The sequence below is a fragment of the Phocoena sinus genome, chromosome 14 (genome assembly GCF_008692025.1).
Source record: "Phocoena sinus isolate mPhoSin1 chromosome 14, mPhoSin1.pri, whole genome shotgun sequence".
Lineage (NCBI taxonomy): Eukaryota > Metazoa > Chordata > Mammalia > Artiodactyla > Phocoenidae > Phocoena > Phocoena sinus.
Genome location: NC_045776.1, coordinates 72368449 through 72388250, shown reverse-complemented (window position 1 = coordinate 72388250; position 19802 = coordinate 72368449). Strand labels below are relative to the sequence as shown.

Below are 19802 nucleotides of genomic sequence, written 5' to 3'. Positions count from 1 at the left end.
CTAGAGAAACATAATTTACCAAACTCATTCAAGAACAATTAGATCAATCATTACAGAAGAAATAGAGAACATTATCTCAGAGTTACCCAGCCCTCCATCTCCCAAATAAATACACTAGCCCAGACTGCTTCATGAAGGATCAAACAGTCTTTAAAGAACAGATAATCCATTTCTACTTAAGCCGTTATAAAGCACAGAGGAAGAAGGAAAGCCTCCATTGTCTTTATGAAGCAAATGTAACACTGATAGCAAAACCCAACAAAAACTGTTCCAAAAAAAGAAAACTAAAGACTATTCTCACTGATGAAATTGAGGCAGAACTCCTAAACAAAATATAAAATCCAATTCTGTGGTATGTTATAATGTAATATTTATCGTGACCATGTGGGAACCAACCAGGAATGCAAGGATGGTTCAATATAAAGAAATCTATATCATTATTCATATTAACAGAACAAAGAAAAAACCCATATGATCAGTTTCACAGACGTTGAAAAGTCATTTGGTAAAGTTCAGATTCCATTCTTGATTTTTAAAGTTCTCAATAAAATAGGAATAGATGGACACTTACTTAACCTGATAAAATATCTGCCCCTAAACCAGCATTCTGTGTAATGAGGAAATCCTAGAAGTTTCTCAAGGGCAAAGACAAAGCAAGAATGTCTACTGTCACCACTATTATTTTTCACTGTGCCAGGGATAGTAGACAACACTAATAAATAAGACAAAGAAATCAAGGTATAAAACTTGCAAGGGGCTTCCCTGGTGGTGCAGTGGTTAAGAATCCGCCTGCCAATGTAGGGGACACAGGCTCGAGCCCCGGTCCAGGAAGATCCCACATGCCGCGGAGCAACTAAGCCCGTGCGCCACAACTACTGAGCCTGCACTCTAGAGCCTGTGAGCCACAACTGCTGAGCCCGTGTGCCACAACTACTGAAGCTCGTGCGCCTAGAGCCCGTGCTCCACAACGGGAGAAGCCATCGCAACGGGAAGCCCGCGTACCGTAACGAAGAGTAGCCCCCGCTCGCCGCAACTAGAGAGAGCCCACGTGCAGCAACGAAGACCCAAGGCAGCCAAAAATAAAAATAAATAAATTTATCAACAACAAAAAAATTAACTTTCCAGAGGAAGGAAACTTTAAAAATGTGTAAGATCTAAATGAAGAAAATACTAAAACATTCCTGAGGGACACAAAAGAAAGTCTGAACAAACAGAAAGGTATAGATCATGTTATTGGAGGGAAAGACATCATAAAAATGTCATTTCTTCCTGATTTATAAATTGCATGCAATCCCAGTAAAAACCCAAACAGGATTTTGTTCTTACCTAGATAAGTTGATTCTACAGTCCAGACAGAAAACTAATGGAACAGCCAAGGAATTTCTGCATAAGAGGATGGTGAATAACAAGCAAGAAGCACCGGCAAACATTAAAATGTTTTATACACATGCTTACAGCATGGATGAACCTTGAAACACTATGCAGAGAGAAAGAAGCCAGTCACAAAAGGCCACATACTGTATGAGTCCCTTCCTAGCAAAGTCCAAAACAGGGGAATCTATAGAGAAGGGAGGAGCCAGGGGGATGAGGGAGTGGGTAAGGGATTTCTTCTGAGGTGATAAAGATGCTCTAAAGTGAACTGTGGTGATGGATGTAAAGTTCTGTAAATACACTAAAACCACTGAACGGGTACACTTCAAATGGGTGGATTGTATGGTACGTGAATAATATCTCAATAAAGCCATTAAAAATGTTTAGATGTGTTATAATGCTACAACAATGAAAACAGTATTGCACTGATATTTGAATACACTTGCATCCATACCCCACACTTTGCACCAGATAAATTGTCAAATAATCAAAGATCGTATATTTTAAAAATTAAACCAGAGAAGAACTAGAAGAATCCCTGGGGACACCTATTTTTTTTTATTTTTAAAAATAATCTCAGCATGAGAAAGGACATTCTAAGTATGACACAAAATCCAAAGGCCCTACTTCAAAAAACTCGTCCATGGCAGAATCAAAGACAAATGACAATTTGGGGGAAACATCTGCAACTCATATGACAGACAGAAGTCTAATTCCATCATATACAAAGAGCTCCTATAAATTAATAAGGACAAAACCCAATGAGAAAAATAGATCAAGAAGATGAATAGATAAGTCAGTCAAACCACATCCATCAAAATTACAAAAGCACATACCTTCGACCCAGTATTTCTTCTTGTAGAAATTTATGCTGTAGTTTTATTCACACCTTTGTGACATACCCAGTGACAGAGTTTGTTGCTGCATTGCTTGTAATGGCAACAGGTTGGGTATGGTTCTTCTTAGGGGACTGGTCAAATAAATTATGGATCATCCGTGCTATGAAAAACTATATGGCAAAAGAATGAGGAAGCTCTTTAGAGGCTGACATATAGGATATACTGCTAAGTGAAAAAGTGAGGGGTAGGACAGTGGATAAAATATGTATATACACACATTTGCTGGGATGTGCATAAAACGTCTTCTGAGAGGACACACAACAGCGGGGAGAGGAGGAGTTTTATCTCTATGCCCCTTTATTCCTTTTGAATACTGGATCACGTGAGTATATTACCATGTCTGAAGATAAAATACACATTAAAAAAGCAAACAGCAACAACGTAAACACTATGGTAAATGGCACCCACTCCTGCACTATAGGACAGAGGCAATGGGAAAGGGTGGGGACTGTGGTGAACTGGAGATGGGTGTCCCCTTTTTTTTTTTTTTTTTTTTTTTTTTGGGGTGGGCGGGCCTCTCACTGCTGTGGCCTCTCCCGTTGCGGAGCACAGGCTCCGGACGCGCAGGCTCAGCGGCCACGGCTCACGGGCCCAGCCGCTCCGCAGCATGTGGGATCTTCCCGGACCGGGGCACGAACCCGGGTCCCCTGCATCGGCAGGCGGACTCCCAACCACTGCGCCACCAGGGAAGCCCGGGTGTCCCCTTTAAAGAGGCAATAGTTACATTCTAACCAATAGCTACAGGACAGGAACATAGGCTTATGTTACCAGATCCTCTGATTTGTGTTCAAGACACACTACATCCAGATTTTTATACAAATCTCCCCTTTTTTAAATGTGTCTAAATACTTGGGGGAAAAAAAAAAACCCCAAACAACCTATGGTGGTTAAAAATAATCAGATCAGAGGGTTTGGGAGCCCTGTCCTGGATGGTAAAGGAGGACAGACCCTTGGAGGTTACCAAGTCCAGCTCCCTAATGGCCCAGAGAGGGAAAAGACATGCCCAAGATCACCCAGCAATTCAGGCCGCAAGCTGGGATCCCATTCAGGACTACAGTGAACTTCTGAACAACGTGGTGGTTAATTCAGGCATAACTTACAGTTGGCCCCGCGTATCCTCGGTTCCTCCATATCTGCGGATTCAACCAACCACGGACCCTGTAGTACTGTGCTATTCACTACCGAAAGAGATCCACCTATAAGTGGACCTGCACCGTTAAAACCTACATTGTTCGAGGGCCGGCTGTGTTTGCTTCCCCGTTATCCTCTCTGCTGATGCAGAGGGAGACAGACAGGACACACGGTCAGGCCACAGAAGAAGTGCTGGGGTCGGGGCCATGGTGCTGGTATTGGTCAGAGAAGGCTCCTGGGGAGGAGGTCACACCCAGTGGGAGTCAGCCAGACCAAGGGAGTGGGGAGGGACCCCAGGGAGGCAGCACAGCCTGGGCAAAGGCCTGGGAGAACACGGACGGTCCAAAGCAGGGTGGTGGTGGGCAGATGTGCCGGAGCGTGGACGGCTTTCCCCGCCTGGGAGCTGCCCTGCGAGGGCCCGAGGCGGGGAAAGCTTGGTGTGTCCAGGAGAGAGGCAGCCCCGTGGACTCGGGGTGGGCAGAGGAAGGGGTGGGGCTAGGGCCATAAGGAGGGCGTGTCACTCACACTTGCGCAGCTCCAGGCTCTTGGTCGGGCAGGCCAGGTGTTGGCCGGGGGCGTTCTGGGTCCTCTGCAGGCAGGCCAGCATGGCTGAGCTGGGGGCCCGCGGCGGGGGGGACGCGCTCTGCGGCAGGGGCCCTGTGAGGAGGGAGAGGAGGCGCTGGTCACCGGGGCTGCTCTGTGCCCACCTTCCCCCTCCCCGCCCAGCCCTGCTCACTGTGTGGGCCACCTCCTCCAGGGGGCTTCCCGACGCCCCCAGGCCTGCTCAGACCCTCTCCCCCTTCGTGTTCCCCCAGCAAGCCGTCCTTCCAAGGGTGGTGGCCTCCAGCTCTCTTGTAACCGCCTGCCGGCAAATCCGTACCAACCTCCCCGCCCCCAACCTTCAGCCTTGAGCTCATCAAGGGCAAAGACCCCATCTGGTCGTCTTGGGAACCAACATGGAAGGGTGCCCGGGAACAGCCAGTGGGCGAATGGGTGTCGCCACTTATTCAGGTGATGGTCTGCCCTCATCCCCGGCCTGGAGACTTCTCACAGCGCCCCTGGAGGGGAGATGCCCGGGATGGTGTCCCCGGGAGAATCAGAGGTGACCTGTGCTGAGCCCTGAGCCCAGGCCCCGAGGGCCATCAGGGCCCCCTGACCGAGTTCCCTACTCCGAACGGAAAGGGCAGGGCCACCCAGGGCAGCTCAGCCAGGCTGGGGCGAGGTCCCCCATGGGCAGCAGCTCAGATGTGGCTCCACACAGGTCCACCTGTGCTCACTCACCCAGATTCACACAGAAACGAGCATCTTTATCTTCACAGAACCCACTTTTCCGAGAACCCGGAGCCCCCGAGGGGCAGGGTGACACAGCCTGCCCTGGATGGATGGGGAGAGGGTGGGAGGTCTCCTGCCAGGGTCAGGGTAAGGAGAAGGCGGGCTCAACCCTGGACACTACTGATGTCCACCCAGCCTGGGCGCCCCACGCCCACCCTGTCCTGCTCCCACACCACCGCCACTGCCAAGGCCTGAGCCACCAAGCTGGGCTGGGTTGAAAAAAGAAGCAAGTGGAGGGGAGGGTGTGTTGAAGGGGAAGAAAGAGAAGTTATTTAACACTAAACAGGTGTCTGGAGCCCTAAATTCTGCCGCTTTCTTCTAATAATGAAGTATTCATGAGGAAAAGCCTTTTTTCACTACTTTCTTAAGATACTAATTTCACAACAAGCTCCTTGTTACGGCGCAATTATTCCAATCTTGTATTTCCCCGAGACGGGTGCAGCCTCCTGTCTGTCCTGGACTCCCGGTAAATGAAAGACAATCACGTACCCACCTTTCATTATGCTCTATTTTACTTTCAGCAAAGGTAGCCTGAAAGAAATGATTTACTCTGAAAGGGACTTTTATTCAGTTTCAAAACCAATTTTCTCCTATTACTGTCTCAGAAAAAAAAAAAAGAGAGAGAGAAAGTGGGGGTGGATGGGGGAGGGTCGGTGGTTCTCATGCGCCACGCGCCCAGTCGCCAGCCTTAATGCAGCGATGCAATGAAAGATCTGGTATCCACTTCCTGGCTTTGATTTCTGGTAATTTTAAAATATGCCATTACAATCAGGCAGAAATTATACAGTTTAAAAAGGGAATGAAGTAGGGCTATTGCAGGGATGAAAGCCCTTGACTGCGGGAACGAGGCGCCGCTCCCTGGGGACGCGGACAGCGGGAGCGGGCCATGCTGGGGCCCTTTGGGGCACACCCGTACACATGGGGGCAGCCGGCCCTCCTGGACACCTGGGGACACGTGGACATGCACCCCGGACATGCTCGCTGCATACGTTTTCCTGCAGGTGGGCACACCCCGTCATACCCTCGCCCACCCCGAATGACACGCTCCTCTGGCACCTCTCAGCACACGCGGGAAGTGCGCGGACACGCACAATCATGTGCCCGCCTGGAAGGTAAGAGGCCTGTGGTGACCCTGGCAGCCCGGCCCCTCGCCCCTACTCCAGCCCAGAGCAGCAGCCACTTCTTGCTGCTCTGATGCAGGGGGTTAGGGGACAAAGGGGATAGCTGGAAAAGGCCAGCCAGCTGCAGGGCCCAAGCAAGCCCTCTCCCTCCACAGATGGGGAAACCCAGGCCAGAGGGAGGCAGCACCCTCCCCGGGGCCACCCAGCAGACAGTGACTGGGTGAACCTGCCCCCTCTCCACTGGGCTACACTGCTCCCCACAGGCTGGGGCAGCGCTGGGCCAGGAAGGAGGGAGGCCAGCCACCTGGCACACCGAGGAAACCTGGGCTGGAAGCCTGGAACCTCCCCTGCCCCAGTGCCTGCTGTGTGACCCCAGGGGAGCTACTGCCCCTCTCTGGCCTTGTAATAGCACTTCCATGATCCTTCCCAGGTCATTCTTCTCCAGGGTCCTGGCCAAGCCCAGCCCCACTTAGGGAGGTCCTCCCCACCTCTGGCCTTTCACCAGGTGCTGGGGGCCCAGAGGCCCAGCCCCTCTCCAGCGCCCCCCCTCCCCAGGGGCCATGCACCCCAGCATGCTTTTCAGCTGAAAAGGGCAGGCTGGGACTGCAGTGCTAATTGGCCCCTCTCAAGACCCCATCAGCTGCCCTCCCAGCAGGGCTCTGGTTTCCGAGTGCTCGGATGGTGGACGACCGGGCAGCTCTGGGAGCTGAGTGGCCACGTGGCCCAGCCCAGGGGACCACAGAGGATTCCCCAGAGGAGACGGTATCCACGTGAAGGCCTCAGCTCAGCTTTTCTGGTGCAGCCACCTGGATCATTTCATCCCTCACCACTGGAGGACCAGCAGCCTAAGAGGCTGTCTTCACTTGGAGAGGAGCAATTTCTCTCTCTACACCCCCAATCCCCCCAACCCACTGCCCATTCTCCCAGGAGCCTGTGCCTGCTGCTGGGGCAGGTGGGCGGCTCCAGCGTGGGACGTGGGCAGGGACCAGTTCGGTATCATCCACTTCATCTACAAACAAGACAAAACAAGAGCCCTGTTTTTGGCCATAAACATTCTCTCTGGTCCCAGAGTAGAGCCTAACCTCCTTTACCTGGCCCTCAAGGCCGCTATGACCTGTCCTCCCCGCCTCCCACCCTCATCTCTCCTAGCTCCCTCCTAGAGCTCCCTCCAGCCTGGCAGCCTCCCACCTCCAAACCTTTGCCTGTGCTGGTCCCTCTGCCTACAGCACCGCCACCTGATCCATTTTAACTCAGACTCTGGCTCCCCTCCTCTGGGCATCCCCCCTCACAGCCCTAATCACACAGAGTTGTAATTGCCAATTTTCATGTCTGTCTTTCTCCACTGGACTGTGAGTTTCTCAGGGGCAAGGACCATGTCTTATTTGTCTCTTTCTCCCCAATGCCTGGCAAAGAGTAATCACTTTATAAATAGGTGTTGAATGAATGGCTAAATTAATGAATCAGTTATTGTCAGATGAAGTGATGGAGGCCCAGAGAAGCCAAGCGTCCTGCACAAGGTCACACAGCAAGCTTGGAGACAGGACTGGAGCAGGTGCCTAAAACACTCATGATCTTCCCATGACCCACCCCCCCGCCCCCCCTGTTTGGCATCATCCCATCTGCAGAAAGCCGGCCCCTCAGAGCCCCCGCCCCAGCTCATTACTCCCCCAGCCAGGGACCATCCTGGGAGCGCTGCTCATTCTGAAACCCTATCAGTAAATCGGGCTGTTTATAAGCCCAAGGTCTTTTGTGACTTTAATAATAAAAAAGGGGGGGAGGGGGGAAATGTCGCAAGCCTCAACGATTAGAATGCTTCGGCACCGTCCCGACGTGGGGGCTGATAAGACGCCTTATCTCGGAAGCACCCCTAGGAAAAGGTCCCCTCCACCAGATAACGCCCCCAGCTGTCGATATGCCCTTTCATAGCTGAGGCTTTAGATAAAGAAAATGTGACAGGGGAGGGGAAAGAAAGGAAGGAACTTTCCAAGTCCGAGGAGGAACTGAGTCTGTGCTGCTCGCCTTGGCAGAACAATGCATAGCAGAAGGATGTCTAAAGGCTGTCTTTATTTTTATTAAAAGAACAGGGAATTGGGGCCTTTGGCCCTGCCCGCCTTTTGTCATCTCTCCCAGCCTGTCCGGCTGCAGAGGGTGTTGGGGAGCCACCCCCCACGCTGCCAGTGGGAACAGGGAGCTTGACAATTACAATACGCATGTTACTGCTAATAGCAGCGGTGCACATTGATTGAATGCTTCCTCTGTGCCACGCCCCGTGTGCATCCTGTCTGTTGTATCTCACAGCATCCTCCTAGCAGCTGCTGTGGTGGGTTCTGTTTTTAGCCCCATTTCACAGATTAGGAAATGGTCACAGAGAGCAGAAGTAATCTGCCCAAGGTCACATAGCTTTTGGATGGCAGAGCCCGAGGGTGTCAACACGGCTCCACACTGTATGGCCTCCAGCCCTGGCTCCAGAAGTAAAGTCCTGCTTCTCCCAGGTGCCCAAGTCTTTGGTTCTACTCCGGGAGGGGCTGGGGTCACAGAGAGGGAGATGAGAGGAGGGAGAGGAGGAAGAGGGACTCTCAGGAATCCACCTACTCATCCCATAAACATTCATGGAGGACAACGCGAGAGGCCTGCAGAACAGTACAGAGGTGGCTAAAGCAAGGCCCTGCCTCCAGGAGGGAACTGTTTCGAGGCAGCTGTCATTTACCCAGCCATTCATTCACTCACTCATTCATTCAGGCAGCAAACACTCCCTGAGCATCTTTTGGGGGCCAGCCCCGTGCCATACGCTGGGAGTATGGAAATCGGTGAGAACATCCTGCCAAAACAGAATATCCAACCGGAAGTGACTGCCTACTCCCAAGGCCAGCCTGTTCAAAGTGGACTTCCCTGGCCTCTCCCTCCGGCCTCCGATATTGCTCTGAAGTGGCAGGTGGGCAGGACTTTCCCCCATGTATCCTGTAGGTCAGCAGTCTGCCCCTCACCAGACTGGGCTGGCCCTGGAGCACGTGGAATGCAGGGACATACTTGGGCTCCACAGCAGGAGGAGGCTGTGACCCTGTGAAGGCCATGAGCGGTGCCGCTGCCAGCCCCCCGTCCTTCCCTCCTCCCTGGAGCTCCCTACTCTGGCCTCTGTGGCTCCACTCAAGGCCAAAGACCCGCTGCGGCTTGGAGGAGAAGGTCATGTGAGGCCTTCCCGGCGTCCAACGGGACTAGAGGTTCACAGTAGAGGGCCAGCCCCAGAGGCCTTAGGGTCGCACCTGCCGGGCAGGGGGCAAGCACCAGGGTTCTGATTGGCTAAGTGACCTTTAGGAAGCGACAGCCCTTCTCTGAGTCTCAGTTTCCCTTGCTGAAACCTGACGGGCAGTGGCCCAGCCGATCGTAGGAGGGCCTTTGAGGGGATGTTACCATGTGGTTTTCAAACACAATCCAGTGCACTACCTGTGTGCAAGACACAGGGCTGAGTCCACATAGGGTGGGTTCTAGATGTAGTCTGTTCTTGAGGGATTTGGAATGTTGAGTCAGGAAGCTGGTAAAACCCAGCATGTTAAGTGCTGAGTGGACAGCCGGGACTCTGAGTTCCCTAAAAACAGGCGAAGGAGAAGCGTGCTATTCCCAGGGCCTCACAACCTTCATGGGGAGGGGGCAGGAGTTTCCCCCCCCCCGCCCCCCAGTTCTCACCTCCACCCCCAGGGCTGCACTTGAAGCCTTGCTCTCCTTCACCCTGTCCTGGCCCCAGAGCCTGCCCCCAAATGCAGGGAAGAATTTGAAGTAGAGGCAGAAGGCCGAGGGCCTGGGGAGGGGAATGAGCATTGGATTGAGAGCCTGGAAGAGCTGGGTCGGACCCTGGCTGTGCGGCCCTGAGTACCGGCTCTCTTCTCTGGATGGGTCCCCACCACCAGGCCAGCACAATGCCTCAGAAAGCTCAGGGCCCCCTAAACCACAAGGGGCAGGGTTTGCCTGCCCTTGGCCAGGAGAGAAGGGTGGAGGGGCCCTTGCCCGAGAGTACCATAGGGAACCTGGGTGCACAACCCTTCCCCCACGATGGGTGGATCCACTGTCTGTCCTTCACTCCTGTCTCTATGGCTGTCGCTCACTCCATCTGCCTTCCTATCCTGACGCTTCCCTTCTTCCTCCCTGCTGTCTCCTTTCTCACTCCCTTCCTGGCCCCACTCTCCCCTACCCCTTCCCCCTCCAACCCGCCCCAACTCTCTCCACAAGGCAGCCAGAGTAGAAGCCCTCCCCCACCCCCTCCTGCCGCTCCCTCCCCCATTCCTGTTCCAAGCCCGAGCCGAGGCCTTCCAGGGGACCCTGTTAATAATTAAATGTTAATCTAAAAAGCAATTTGAGCCGCAGCTAGGCAGATCTGGTTAGAGATTGCATTAGCATGGAGGAGGCAGGGTAATTTTCTTTAACCCCTCGCCTGATCTCTCAAGCCCAGGAATCTCCAAGTCACACTGGCACTGCTGATTAAACTGGCGCAGGGCTTGGCTGTGGATAAAGGGGCCTGTGAAAAGTGATTATTTCCCACTGCCATTTGGGCTGCAGCACCAGAAAGGGGAGTTTCACTTTCTTTTTTTTAAGGTTGGGGGAGGGGGAGGGCACTGGCCCCTTCCAGAGGAGGCCTCATCTACTGCCAAGTATTACCACTGCATCGATCCCCACCCCCAGAGTCCGGAGGTCTCTCTAAAATGCGAATCTGGCCACTGAGCAAAACCTGGCTCCCTCTGTTCCTAGGACAGAGATGCCAGCCTCCTGCCTGGGGGACAGCACCCCTCCGTTTAATCCTCACTCATAGTTTCTAGCACCTTGTCTGGGCCCTACCCTGGGCAGACCACTGGAGCCACAGATGCTGGTGGCTCTGGGCTGCAGGGGAGGCCAAAGAGTGAACCACCAGCCACGAGTTCTGGATGGCGGGCAGCAGAGTCCAGAGGCAGGCATCCCTGAAGACATGCCTCTCACCTGCACACTTGCAGGCCTTTGCCCATGCAGCCCCTTCTGCATGAAGCCCTTGAAATTCTACTCAGCATTCACCTGAAGCCCAGGTTCCTCAAAGGCTTCTTGGAGACACACGAGATGCCCGATAAATGTGTGATGAGTAACTGGAGTGCCCCGAGCGGCTCTCCCCGATCCCTTCTCCAGGGGTTCACGGTGCCATGACCAGTGCTTGTGAACAACAGGCCCTCAGGAAACCCTCTCATGAAGGGAGGATGAGCGAGAGGCTGGCCCAGGGAGCTAGGGCAAGGCGGGGCTCAGGACGTATCCGACTGGGACACAGGGCTGGGGTAGGCGGCGGTCCCCAGGCCGTTCAGCACCATGGCCAGCTCCCAGCACAGGCACCCTGGGAAAAGGGGCGGGGCGGAGCCTGGGAGCCTAGCTGTCGGTCGCCATGGGAACTACCTTGACGTGATCTGCCCTGGGCAGCACTCCAACCTACAGAGATGACCACGTGACAAATTAAGCACCTACTATGTGCCAGGTCCTGTGCTAGATGCTGAGGCAGATGCCAGGAGAGGGGTGTGTGCGTCAGAGGGGCAATTACAAGGCAGGGTGACAAGTGTACCCTTGATGGAGCCACCCTACCTAGCTTGGGGGCTGTCAAGACAAAGGGACAGCCCCACTGCCTCATAAAGAGGGTGACAGTATTGTGTCCCAGGCTTCAGAGCCAGATGCCTGAGCTTTGTCTCTTAACTAAATCCCAGCTTTATCCATTAAGTCTGGCCTTGGGCAAATGCCTCCATCTCTCTGAGCCTCAGTTTCCTCGTCTGAAAAAGGAGTTAATTCCTTACCACAGCTTAGTACGAATAAAGTGCTAGGGTCACAGTAGTAACTCCCTAAGTGGTAGCCATTACTAGTATCATTTATGATTATTATCAACAGGTAAGTAGGAAACAGCCAAGCGAACAAGGCAAGGGGGAGCGGGTCCCAAGCAGAGCGCTACACAGACAAGCTTTTGGAGACCTGAAAGAAATCAGTGAGTATGGAGAACCTGAAGCAGCTCTGCGTTGCTGGAGAAGACCGAGAGCATCCTATCCTGGCCTGGCAGGGTCACCAGGACAGAGGGGACAGCAGCAAGGAGAGGCTAAGAGCAGGTGCTGGGTGCATGGGTAGGTGGGGGGCTCACAAAGGCTCAAAAGCCGCCCCATCAGTGATGGGGTGAGGTGGGCAGTCACTGCCACCAGCAGCAGACCTGGCTGGCTCTATCCCAGAGGCCCCCACCACAGTACCTAGGGAGTGAATGCGGGGCTCATTCGCATGAAAATGAACCTTCGGGAAGCCCTGGCTGGAGAGCAAAGCCCCCAAGTCTCAGAACCCCCTGGCCAGTTTCCCTGAGAGCCTTCTTCTCTGAGAGCCAGCTCCCAAGGGGGGAAGTCTGGGGCGGGGTCCCATCCTACAAGTCATTTGTTCCTCTCCTAGTTCTGACCTTGGCTCTTCAATGACAAAGTGGCAGTCACCTTCCAGCAAAGGGGTGGGGTGGGGGTGGGGAGTGGGGCGTGCGGTGAAGCCGTAATCAATACCAAACGTCATCAGCGCTGTGATGCTACTACAGTGGGGGCCGGGGGGGGAAACCCAGCAGAAAGGCCCAGCCCAGTATTTTTGGAGGAGGGCATGGACCCTTCCAAGAGGAGCAACACGTTACCCGATAACTCTAGGGATAAGAGGTCTGGAAGAAGAAACATTGTGTGCAAAGGGCATAGGTAAGGTCCACTGTAGAGCCAGGAAGGGCTGGATGCGCCCAGCCATCCTCCCCGCCTATCCAGGTCCCTACATCCACAGTTCAGGGTTAACCCAGCAACGGAGAAGGAGAAAATCTAATACTCAGAGCAATAATAGGAGCTCGTTTTTATTTTTAGTGTTCCCCATGGGCTCAGCACTTTACAGACATCACCTCATTTAACCCACCCCAGGCCTGGGAGAAGGAGAGAGATGATTACCGTGGTGTGTGTACCCGTGAGGAAACGGAGGCCTCAGGAGGGGGAGGGGCTGGAAGAGGTGAGCCTGGGCCAGACGGGCATGAGGTTTAGACCCTGGGGGCAGGGGAAGAACGATGGAAGATTGGGCCCTGGCAGGAACGGCCAGGAGTGCTTAGGAGAGAAAAGCCTCGGTGGGGGCGGCCGGTGAGGGCTAGTCTTTAAATCAAGGATCAACAGATGCTTCTGGGGGTCAGGCTGGGGCAGAAATCAGTAGAGCCTTCCAGGCAGGGGTGGGGGAACAGGGCAGGGCACTTGGGACCAATAAGAGCACAAGCATAAAAGTATTAACCCCTGAGAGGCAAACACCACTTCTGTGTGGGCCAGGTCTCCCCATTCTGCCCTTGCTATGAGCGAGGCTGGGGATGCAGTGTCCCTAAGCCCTTCTCTGGTAGGGGAGCTCCCTCTGTGTCACCTGGCCACAGGGCGCCATGATTTTAGTGCTGGGGCGCAGGGGCCAGACCACCTGGGTTCAAACCCCAGCTGGGCCAGAGCCTCCCCTACCTCTGGGGAGTTTGATTTTTCCTCTTTGTGCTTCTCTGCATTTATAATTTTTCTATGGTAAATATACCATCATTTCTGTTTTCTTAAAAATAACTTTTCGGAAGGGATTTCAACCACTGACCACCTGGACACAAAGCCGGGGTGCTTGTACATTCACTGACTTGACAGGGAGACAGCGGCCAACGAGGGTAGAGGTGGGCGGGGAGAGAGACAGGAGGAGGGGAAGGCATCGAAATCCAGGAGTGGAGAGACAGACAGATGGAAGCATATCGGGTCTAGCCCAGCTTCCAGCAGGTCCTGTGGACCACTCTTCTACAACAGGCCCCTGATGCCACCATGCGCCCCATCACCTGCAGGCCTCCACTCGGGCCCCTTCACTCCACACTCCACCCTGCAGGGGCCAGGCTGAGCTTTCCTATATGGAACTCACTGCCTTCCCCACTCAAAACTCCCCCGCTGGCCTCCAAGGCATTTCGAACAATGTCTTCTGTGGCCCTGCACGTACCCCGTCCTCACTCCTTGCCCAGTCTGTCACTGTCCCCTGGTGCACCTGGTCCTCTCACAGGCCAACCCTGGTCTCACCCCAGGGCTTCTGCAATTACAGTTTTGTCTCTACCTAAATACTCTAGATCCAGTGCTCTCCTATAGAAATATAATGTCATTATAAATTTTCTACTACCCACACGCGGAATTATGTTTAATAATATATTTTATTTAATCCAATAGATCCAGAATAGTAGTACTTCAACATGGAAGCAGTATTCAAAAATTACTAATGCGGTATTTTATGACCTTCTTTCCATAGTAAGTTTTTGAAATCTGGGGTGGCTTTCACACGTAGAAGACATCTCGGTTCAGATGGGGTGGCACTCTCTGTGCCAGCTCCGTCCCCTCGTTCACACCTCAACTCAAACGTCACCTCCGCCAAGAGGCCCTCCTTGATCACTTGGTCTAAGCTGGCAACCCTCGGCCCCGGCCACTATCCTGTCACCACCGTAGTTCCTTCACTGTCATTACCACTCTGAAATGATCTTATTGAGGAATGGTTTAGCATCTACCTCCTGTACTGGAGCACGGACTCTGCTGTGTTTGCACACTGGGGCACACAGTAGGTACTCAGGGTGAGCAGGTGGCAGGGGGTGGAGGTGGCAGCCTGGGGCCCTCATCTGCCTGCCTCATTCCAAATTCTACTCTCAGTGACGAGAGGCAGAGGCCTGTGTGTGTGTGCGCGCACGTGTGGGGGGGATGTGCACACACACACGCACACATAAAGACCCCCCCCTCCCCCTGCTTCTGAAAAGCGGGCCCAGAAGATGGGCCTCCTTTCAAAATCAGCCCGGCGCAGAAAAACGGCTGTGACAGCACAAAGCCGAGATTGAATCAGCGACGGGGCCGATCGCCTGGTGACGGTTACAAATGATCTGATGTGGAAAAGACGGGATCAGATGTGTGCAGAACAACGTCTGCTCCGGCCCCTACACGCCAGACAATGGGCTGCCGGGTGGGCAGGCGAGCGGGCAGGTGGCTCCAGAAGCCCAGGCCGGAACGTGCCGATCGGTGCGGGGCCCAGGCGAGACTTGGCCGTGTCCCTGCACCGACGCACGCGAGGTCTGATTGACCAGGACGGTCGTTCATGCCACGCCATACCAGACCCTCCCCAAGTGCCCTACACCTTGGAAGGATGGCCCCAGTGTGAGACCAAGTCCCCACCTCTGGGCAGCTGGATGATGGCCAAATTTTTCTTGATCAGACTTGTCATTTCCAAACACTAAAAGAGAAATATTACTTTTGTCATAGGGGAGGAAAAAGAACTTTCTCCCTACTTCTTGTACCCCACCGGCCCCCAGCTTCTGCTCTCAGAGCCAGGGGCCATGCCCCCTCCACACACAGCCACCGAAGCGGCTCCCACCTACCCCCAAGGGGCGGGCAGGGCAGGGGTTTGAACCTCTGAGGGTGGAACTCCCTGGCTCTCAACCACCTCGTACTGAATGTCGTCTCACCTTGACCCTCTCCACAGCCCCCTGGGAGGAGGCTGGGTCCAGAGAGACTGCCTGGCTTGCCCAGGGGTGCACAGCCGGGAGGCGGCCGAGCCTGGGGCCTCACAGACCCAGCTCTAGTCTTCCCGCTCTGAGGCCAGGCACAAAGCAGATGCTCGATAAATCCGCACTGAACAGAGGATACACTGGGGCCTTTCTTTCCCGAACACTCCCTGCATGCCCGGGGCTCACAGCTCTCCTCTCCGGTCATCTGCCCTGGCCCCTGGGGTCTCTCCCCTCCTTGTTTCACTGCACAGTTTACCACTTCAATCCAACACACCCCTCTGCACGTCTGGAACACCCGGGACCCCAGAGAACCGAGCGGGTGTTTGTCAACGCAGGTGGGTGAGCGGCACGTCAGATGGGAGGCCACGCAAGCCCCATCCCAAGCTGTGTCCTGGAGGCGCGAGGGCTGGGAATCCTCTGGAAGAGGGGTAGGGCTGCTTCCTCACAGGTCTGAGCAAGGGGCTGCTTCAGCCGGCAGCGACCACATGCTGAAGCCACGTCCCAAGCTTGAGCCCATCCTGAGAGGTGTGGGCACAGCCATGCCTCCCATGCTCCCGGGGGACACAGGACAAGGGTTTGTCTGAGGCCAGCTGGTGGGGTGGGGGCATGAAGCTGCGTCTGCTGGACTCTCAGGCCTGTGGCAGGGCCATGCCAAGGGAGGGCTGGGATTCCAAGTGGGCACCCAATGTCCCACCAGCCACTGGGTCACCGCCCTCAGGGGGCCACCGCCCTCAGGGGGCCACCGCCCTCAGGGGGCCACCATGGCCCTGAGTGGTGGGCGTGACTGTAGGCCGAGGCTGATGCCAAATAACCTGAGGTCAATGAAGTTAACCCTCTACCACCACCACCAGGACGGCAGCCTGCTGGTCCTCCCTGTCCAGACCTGCCAGACACTGCCCCCTTCACCCCGGACCGGTGGCATCCAGGAAGGGCCAAACAGCACCGCAGCTAAAGCGCAAACCCAGAACTGCTGTGTTTGTACCCCAGCCCTGCCACTTACCAGTGGGACTCTCTTGAGTCTGAGTTCCTTGGGGCCTCAGTTTCTCCATCTGAAAAATGGGGCTAGAAACCTCCCCTCCCTTACCCAGTCATGGTGAGGACTAAGCCGGGTGATCAAGTACTGTCACTCGATCGGGGGCAGAGGCTACTCTGTTGTCCTCTTAGCAACTTCAAATCCACTGCCCACTAGGTGCCCACCGTGCTGGCGATGTCCATCCTCAGTTTTCACCATCATGGACCAGAGATGAACGCAAGGGGCTTGCGGAGGTGAAGGGATTTGTCTGTGGTCCTGCAGGGCAGGGGGAGGGGGCTGGGGAGGCGTCCGCAGCCCTGGCCTGGGGACCCTTGAGCCCCAAGATCTTAAGCCCCAAGTCCTTCCAGCACAGTTTCTCCTTCAACTCCCAGGGCCAAGCCCCAGAGATGCCCAGGTGGCGGTGGGAGCGAGGGGATGGCTCCAGTCACAGAGCCTTGCCTGAGCACCAGCTGTGCGCCAGGCTGCAAGGACCTGAAGAAGAATCAGACACAGCAGGGAGGATCAGGCGCACGCCCTGCAATCCCAACCCTGGGTCAGACGGAGCTTCGGGGGAGCCCGCAGGAGAGGGCTCATTCCCAGGACGAGCAGCTTCCCAGCAGGGAGGGCCCCTGAGTCCCTTGACTGCGTGCTCCGGGGGCAAGGGCAGCGCCTGGCTCGGAGCCCAAAGGCCCCCAACAGGGGCTCCTCTGACAAGCCAGGCCTTGGAGGGCCAACTGAACGGTGTGGGGCTGGGAGGGACCCCACCCCGTGGGCAGGTGCCAGAGGTAGTACTTTGCAGTCATTCACCTACCGAATCTCCTAACCTCCCTGCGAAAGGGACCATTATCATCCCAGTCTTCCAGGAGGGGAAACTGAGGCACAGAGAGGGCCAAGTCACTTGCCCAAAGCCATCCAGTGAGGGACTGACGGATCAGGGATCTGAACTCATCTCCACGTGGCTCTGCGATCCTGACCACCACACCCACACAGCCCTCGGAACGAGACAGCGCGCTGGGCAGGGGTGGGCAAGGGCTCCAGGGCTGATCACTCTAGGTTCAAACCCCAGCTCTTCCTCTCCAGCTGTGCAGCCTTGGGCAGGTCAACTAACCTCCACGTGCTTCAGCTTCCCCATCTGAAGAAAGGGGTTCAGATCAGTGAGGCTGAATTTTGGCGTACGATGAATTTCATGCATTTATTAAATTGGAAAAGAAAAAAAAGTGAAGAACGTGAAAGCCAGTGGACTTAAGACAGTGCCCAGCCAGGTGTGGGGACAGTCAGGTCGCTGGGCCTAGGGCACATTTTGGCCCTGGGCCGTGGCCTCAGCCCGGCCCGGCCCAGCCCTGCCAGGTGGGTGCCAGACCTGGGGAGGGGTGGCAGCGGTGTCTCCCAGCCTTGCCGGGGCATGCGCCAGCACGTGCGTGTGCGCGGCTGTGTGTGTTGCTGCGGCAGTTTCTATGCAAACATGTTAATTTGTTTTCATTTTGTGTTTTTTTTTTCTCTCGCAGGATAATTGGGTGAGTTTGAAGTCTTGGCGAGGCTGCTGATTATAGCTGTTTGGGTGGTGCCCTCGTGGGGCTCGGGCCCTGCCTCCTGCCTCTGGCAGTGAAGGCGGTGGCTGGGGGTGCCCTCAGGGGTGCGTGGAGCTGCCACTGGGTTCTGGGGACTCTTGTTGGCCGGGGATGGGGAAGGCAAGACATCCTGGGAGCCCCATCATTCCCGCAACCCAGACAACACCACATCAGTGAAGGGTACAAATCCTGCCCACAGACATCTTTTCTGTGTTCTGTTTGTTGAAGTAAAAAGAAATTGTGACACGGTTGCCAGTATTGAAAAGCAAAGAACTAAAATTCCATCTAAAATTCTCATTGTCTGGTTTCTCTTGAAAACAAACTAGAGCTGGCAGCTCTGGAGCCCACGTTCCCACGAGGCCCAGTGGCAGCTGCTTTGTTCATTGTGTCACCTGGTTGGCCAATGTGGGTACCTGAGTTTTCCACCCGGGATCAGGGCACAGGCTTTGGGATGGGATGGTCCAAGCCTCCAACAGAGGCTCCGCCCACAGAAGCTGTGTGACCTCAGCCGGCATCTGTCTTCCTGAGCCTCCTGTCGCATCTGTAAACCCCTGCCTCGCCCTGGGAGGATTAAACCGAGATGGCCGAGCTTTCAGGAGCATAGTAAGGGCTTGGAAGTGTTGGTTCCCTTGGGTAGAGGAGGGAGAGCTGGGGTGGGACCTGCCTGCTCCTCGGATGTCCTGCACTTGACCCCATCCCCAGACATGCAGCCTTGTCACTGATCTGTTTGTATCTGTTTCTTCCACTAGGCTGGCTAGGCAGGGACTTGGTCCTGATGGCCAGGGCTGCATCTTTGTTTAGACTTCACTGAAGGCCTACTACATGCCACACTGTGGACGGAGAGTTTGGAGAAAGAGGCTTGGGGCTGTGGCATTGGTGAGCAGGGTACAGGCCCAGAGGAGGGACTTGGAGCCCTTTAGGGAAGAGGAGAGTTGGAGTCACCCCTGAAGAGAAGGCATGAGTGTGCCCGCATGAGCGTGGGGTGGGGAAGGCGCTCCCGGTGGGAGCCCCGGCCTGAGCAAAGGCACAGAGCAGGGAAACGACCTGGTGGATGCAAGCTGGTCCCAGGTTGCTGGACTATGCCATGGGAAGCCAAGTGGCCTTTGGGGGCTTCCTGTGGGTGGTTCTGGGCCTCCCACAGGGCTGGAATCACAGACGGGACTTGGTCAGGGGCTGCAGGCCAGGTGGGGGTCAGAAAAACACTAAGAGCTGGGCTTTCTGAGAAGCTACCTTCCCTGTGTTCCTGGGCTCCTTAGGGCCCTGGGACCCTGGACAAGCCACTTCAGCTATCTGAGCCTCAGTCTGCTTACCTGCAAAATGGGGCTATGGCAGGGACACAGTGAGCCAATCCCTGCCATGTGCTTTTGCTCCTAAGAGTTACCCTCACATCCCTGCCACCCACCCACCGCCTTGTCCTCTCACCTCTCCCAGGAGGTGGTAGGGGTGCCGGGAAACCCCAGGCCACGTTTGTGCAGCCTGAGTACATGCAGGCACTGAGCTTGGCACATTACCTGTCCCCTGGCCCAGCAACCCTGATGCTCCCAGGGGTGGATTCTATTTCATTCTCATTTTTAAGCCAAGGGGATCAAAGCTCAGAGAAGGTTTAATGGGTAGGGCAGCCCTCAACAGGTCCCGGGCTTGGTCTCCACTAAAGCTGCAGCTGCTAGCCCAGAGCCTGGCCAGGATGGGGATGGAATGGACGCCTGGTACCCTGTTGCCCAGGCAACAGAGACAGCCAGCAGCCTTCCTCAGGCCACCCCGGCAACTGAAGCGGCACCTCAAATTGCAGCTCTGGGTCTGGGCCCAAAAGGCAACTCCATGGAAAGAAAAGGCTTTGAAGTCGGCCAAATC

General features: G+C 55.0%; 2 protein-coding genes across 6 annotated transcripts in view; one reads left to right on the top strand and one right to left on the bottom strand.

Annotated features, from left to right (window-relative positions):
• TRPV4 (transient receptor potential cation channel subfamily V member 4) overlaps nucleotides 1–5802 on the top strand; it is a 75606-nt gene extending 69804 nt beyond the window's left edge. For 3 of the 5 annotated variants that reach the window (XM_032602897.1, XM_032602895.1, XM_032602893.1), the window contains one exon: nucleotides 1331–1757. Coding sequence is in view for 2 of the 5 variants with exons in the window: in XM_032602895.1 (XP_032458786.1) it covers nucleotides 1331–1339 (9 nt within the window). In the remaining 3 variants the exon portion in view is untranslated. Of the gene's footprint in view, nucleotides 1–1330; nucleotides 1758–5734 lie in introns of those variants that run through there. The other 2 variants (XM_032602898.1, XM_032602894.1) reach the window with 2 other exon arrangements.
• The window catches only part of FAM222A (family with sequence similarity 222 member A), a 55166-nt gene that overhangs the window by 22670 nt on the left and 12694 nt on the right, over nucleotides 1–19802 (bottom strand). The window contains exon 2 of the mRNA XM_032602900.1: nucleotides 3927–4058. Within this exon, the coding sequence (XP_032458791.1) occupies nucleotides 3927–4008 (82 nt within the window). The 5' untranslated portion in view covers nucleotides 4009–4058. The remainder of the gene's footprint in view (nucleotides 1–3926; nucleotides 4059–19802) is intronic.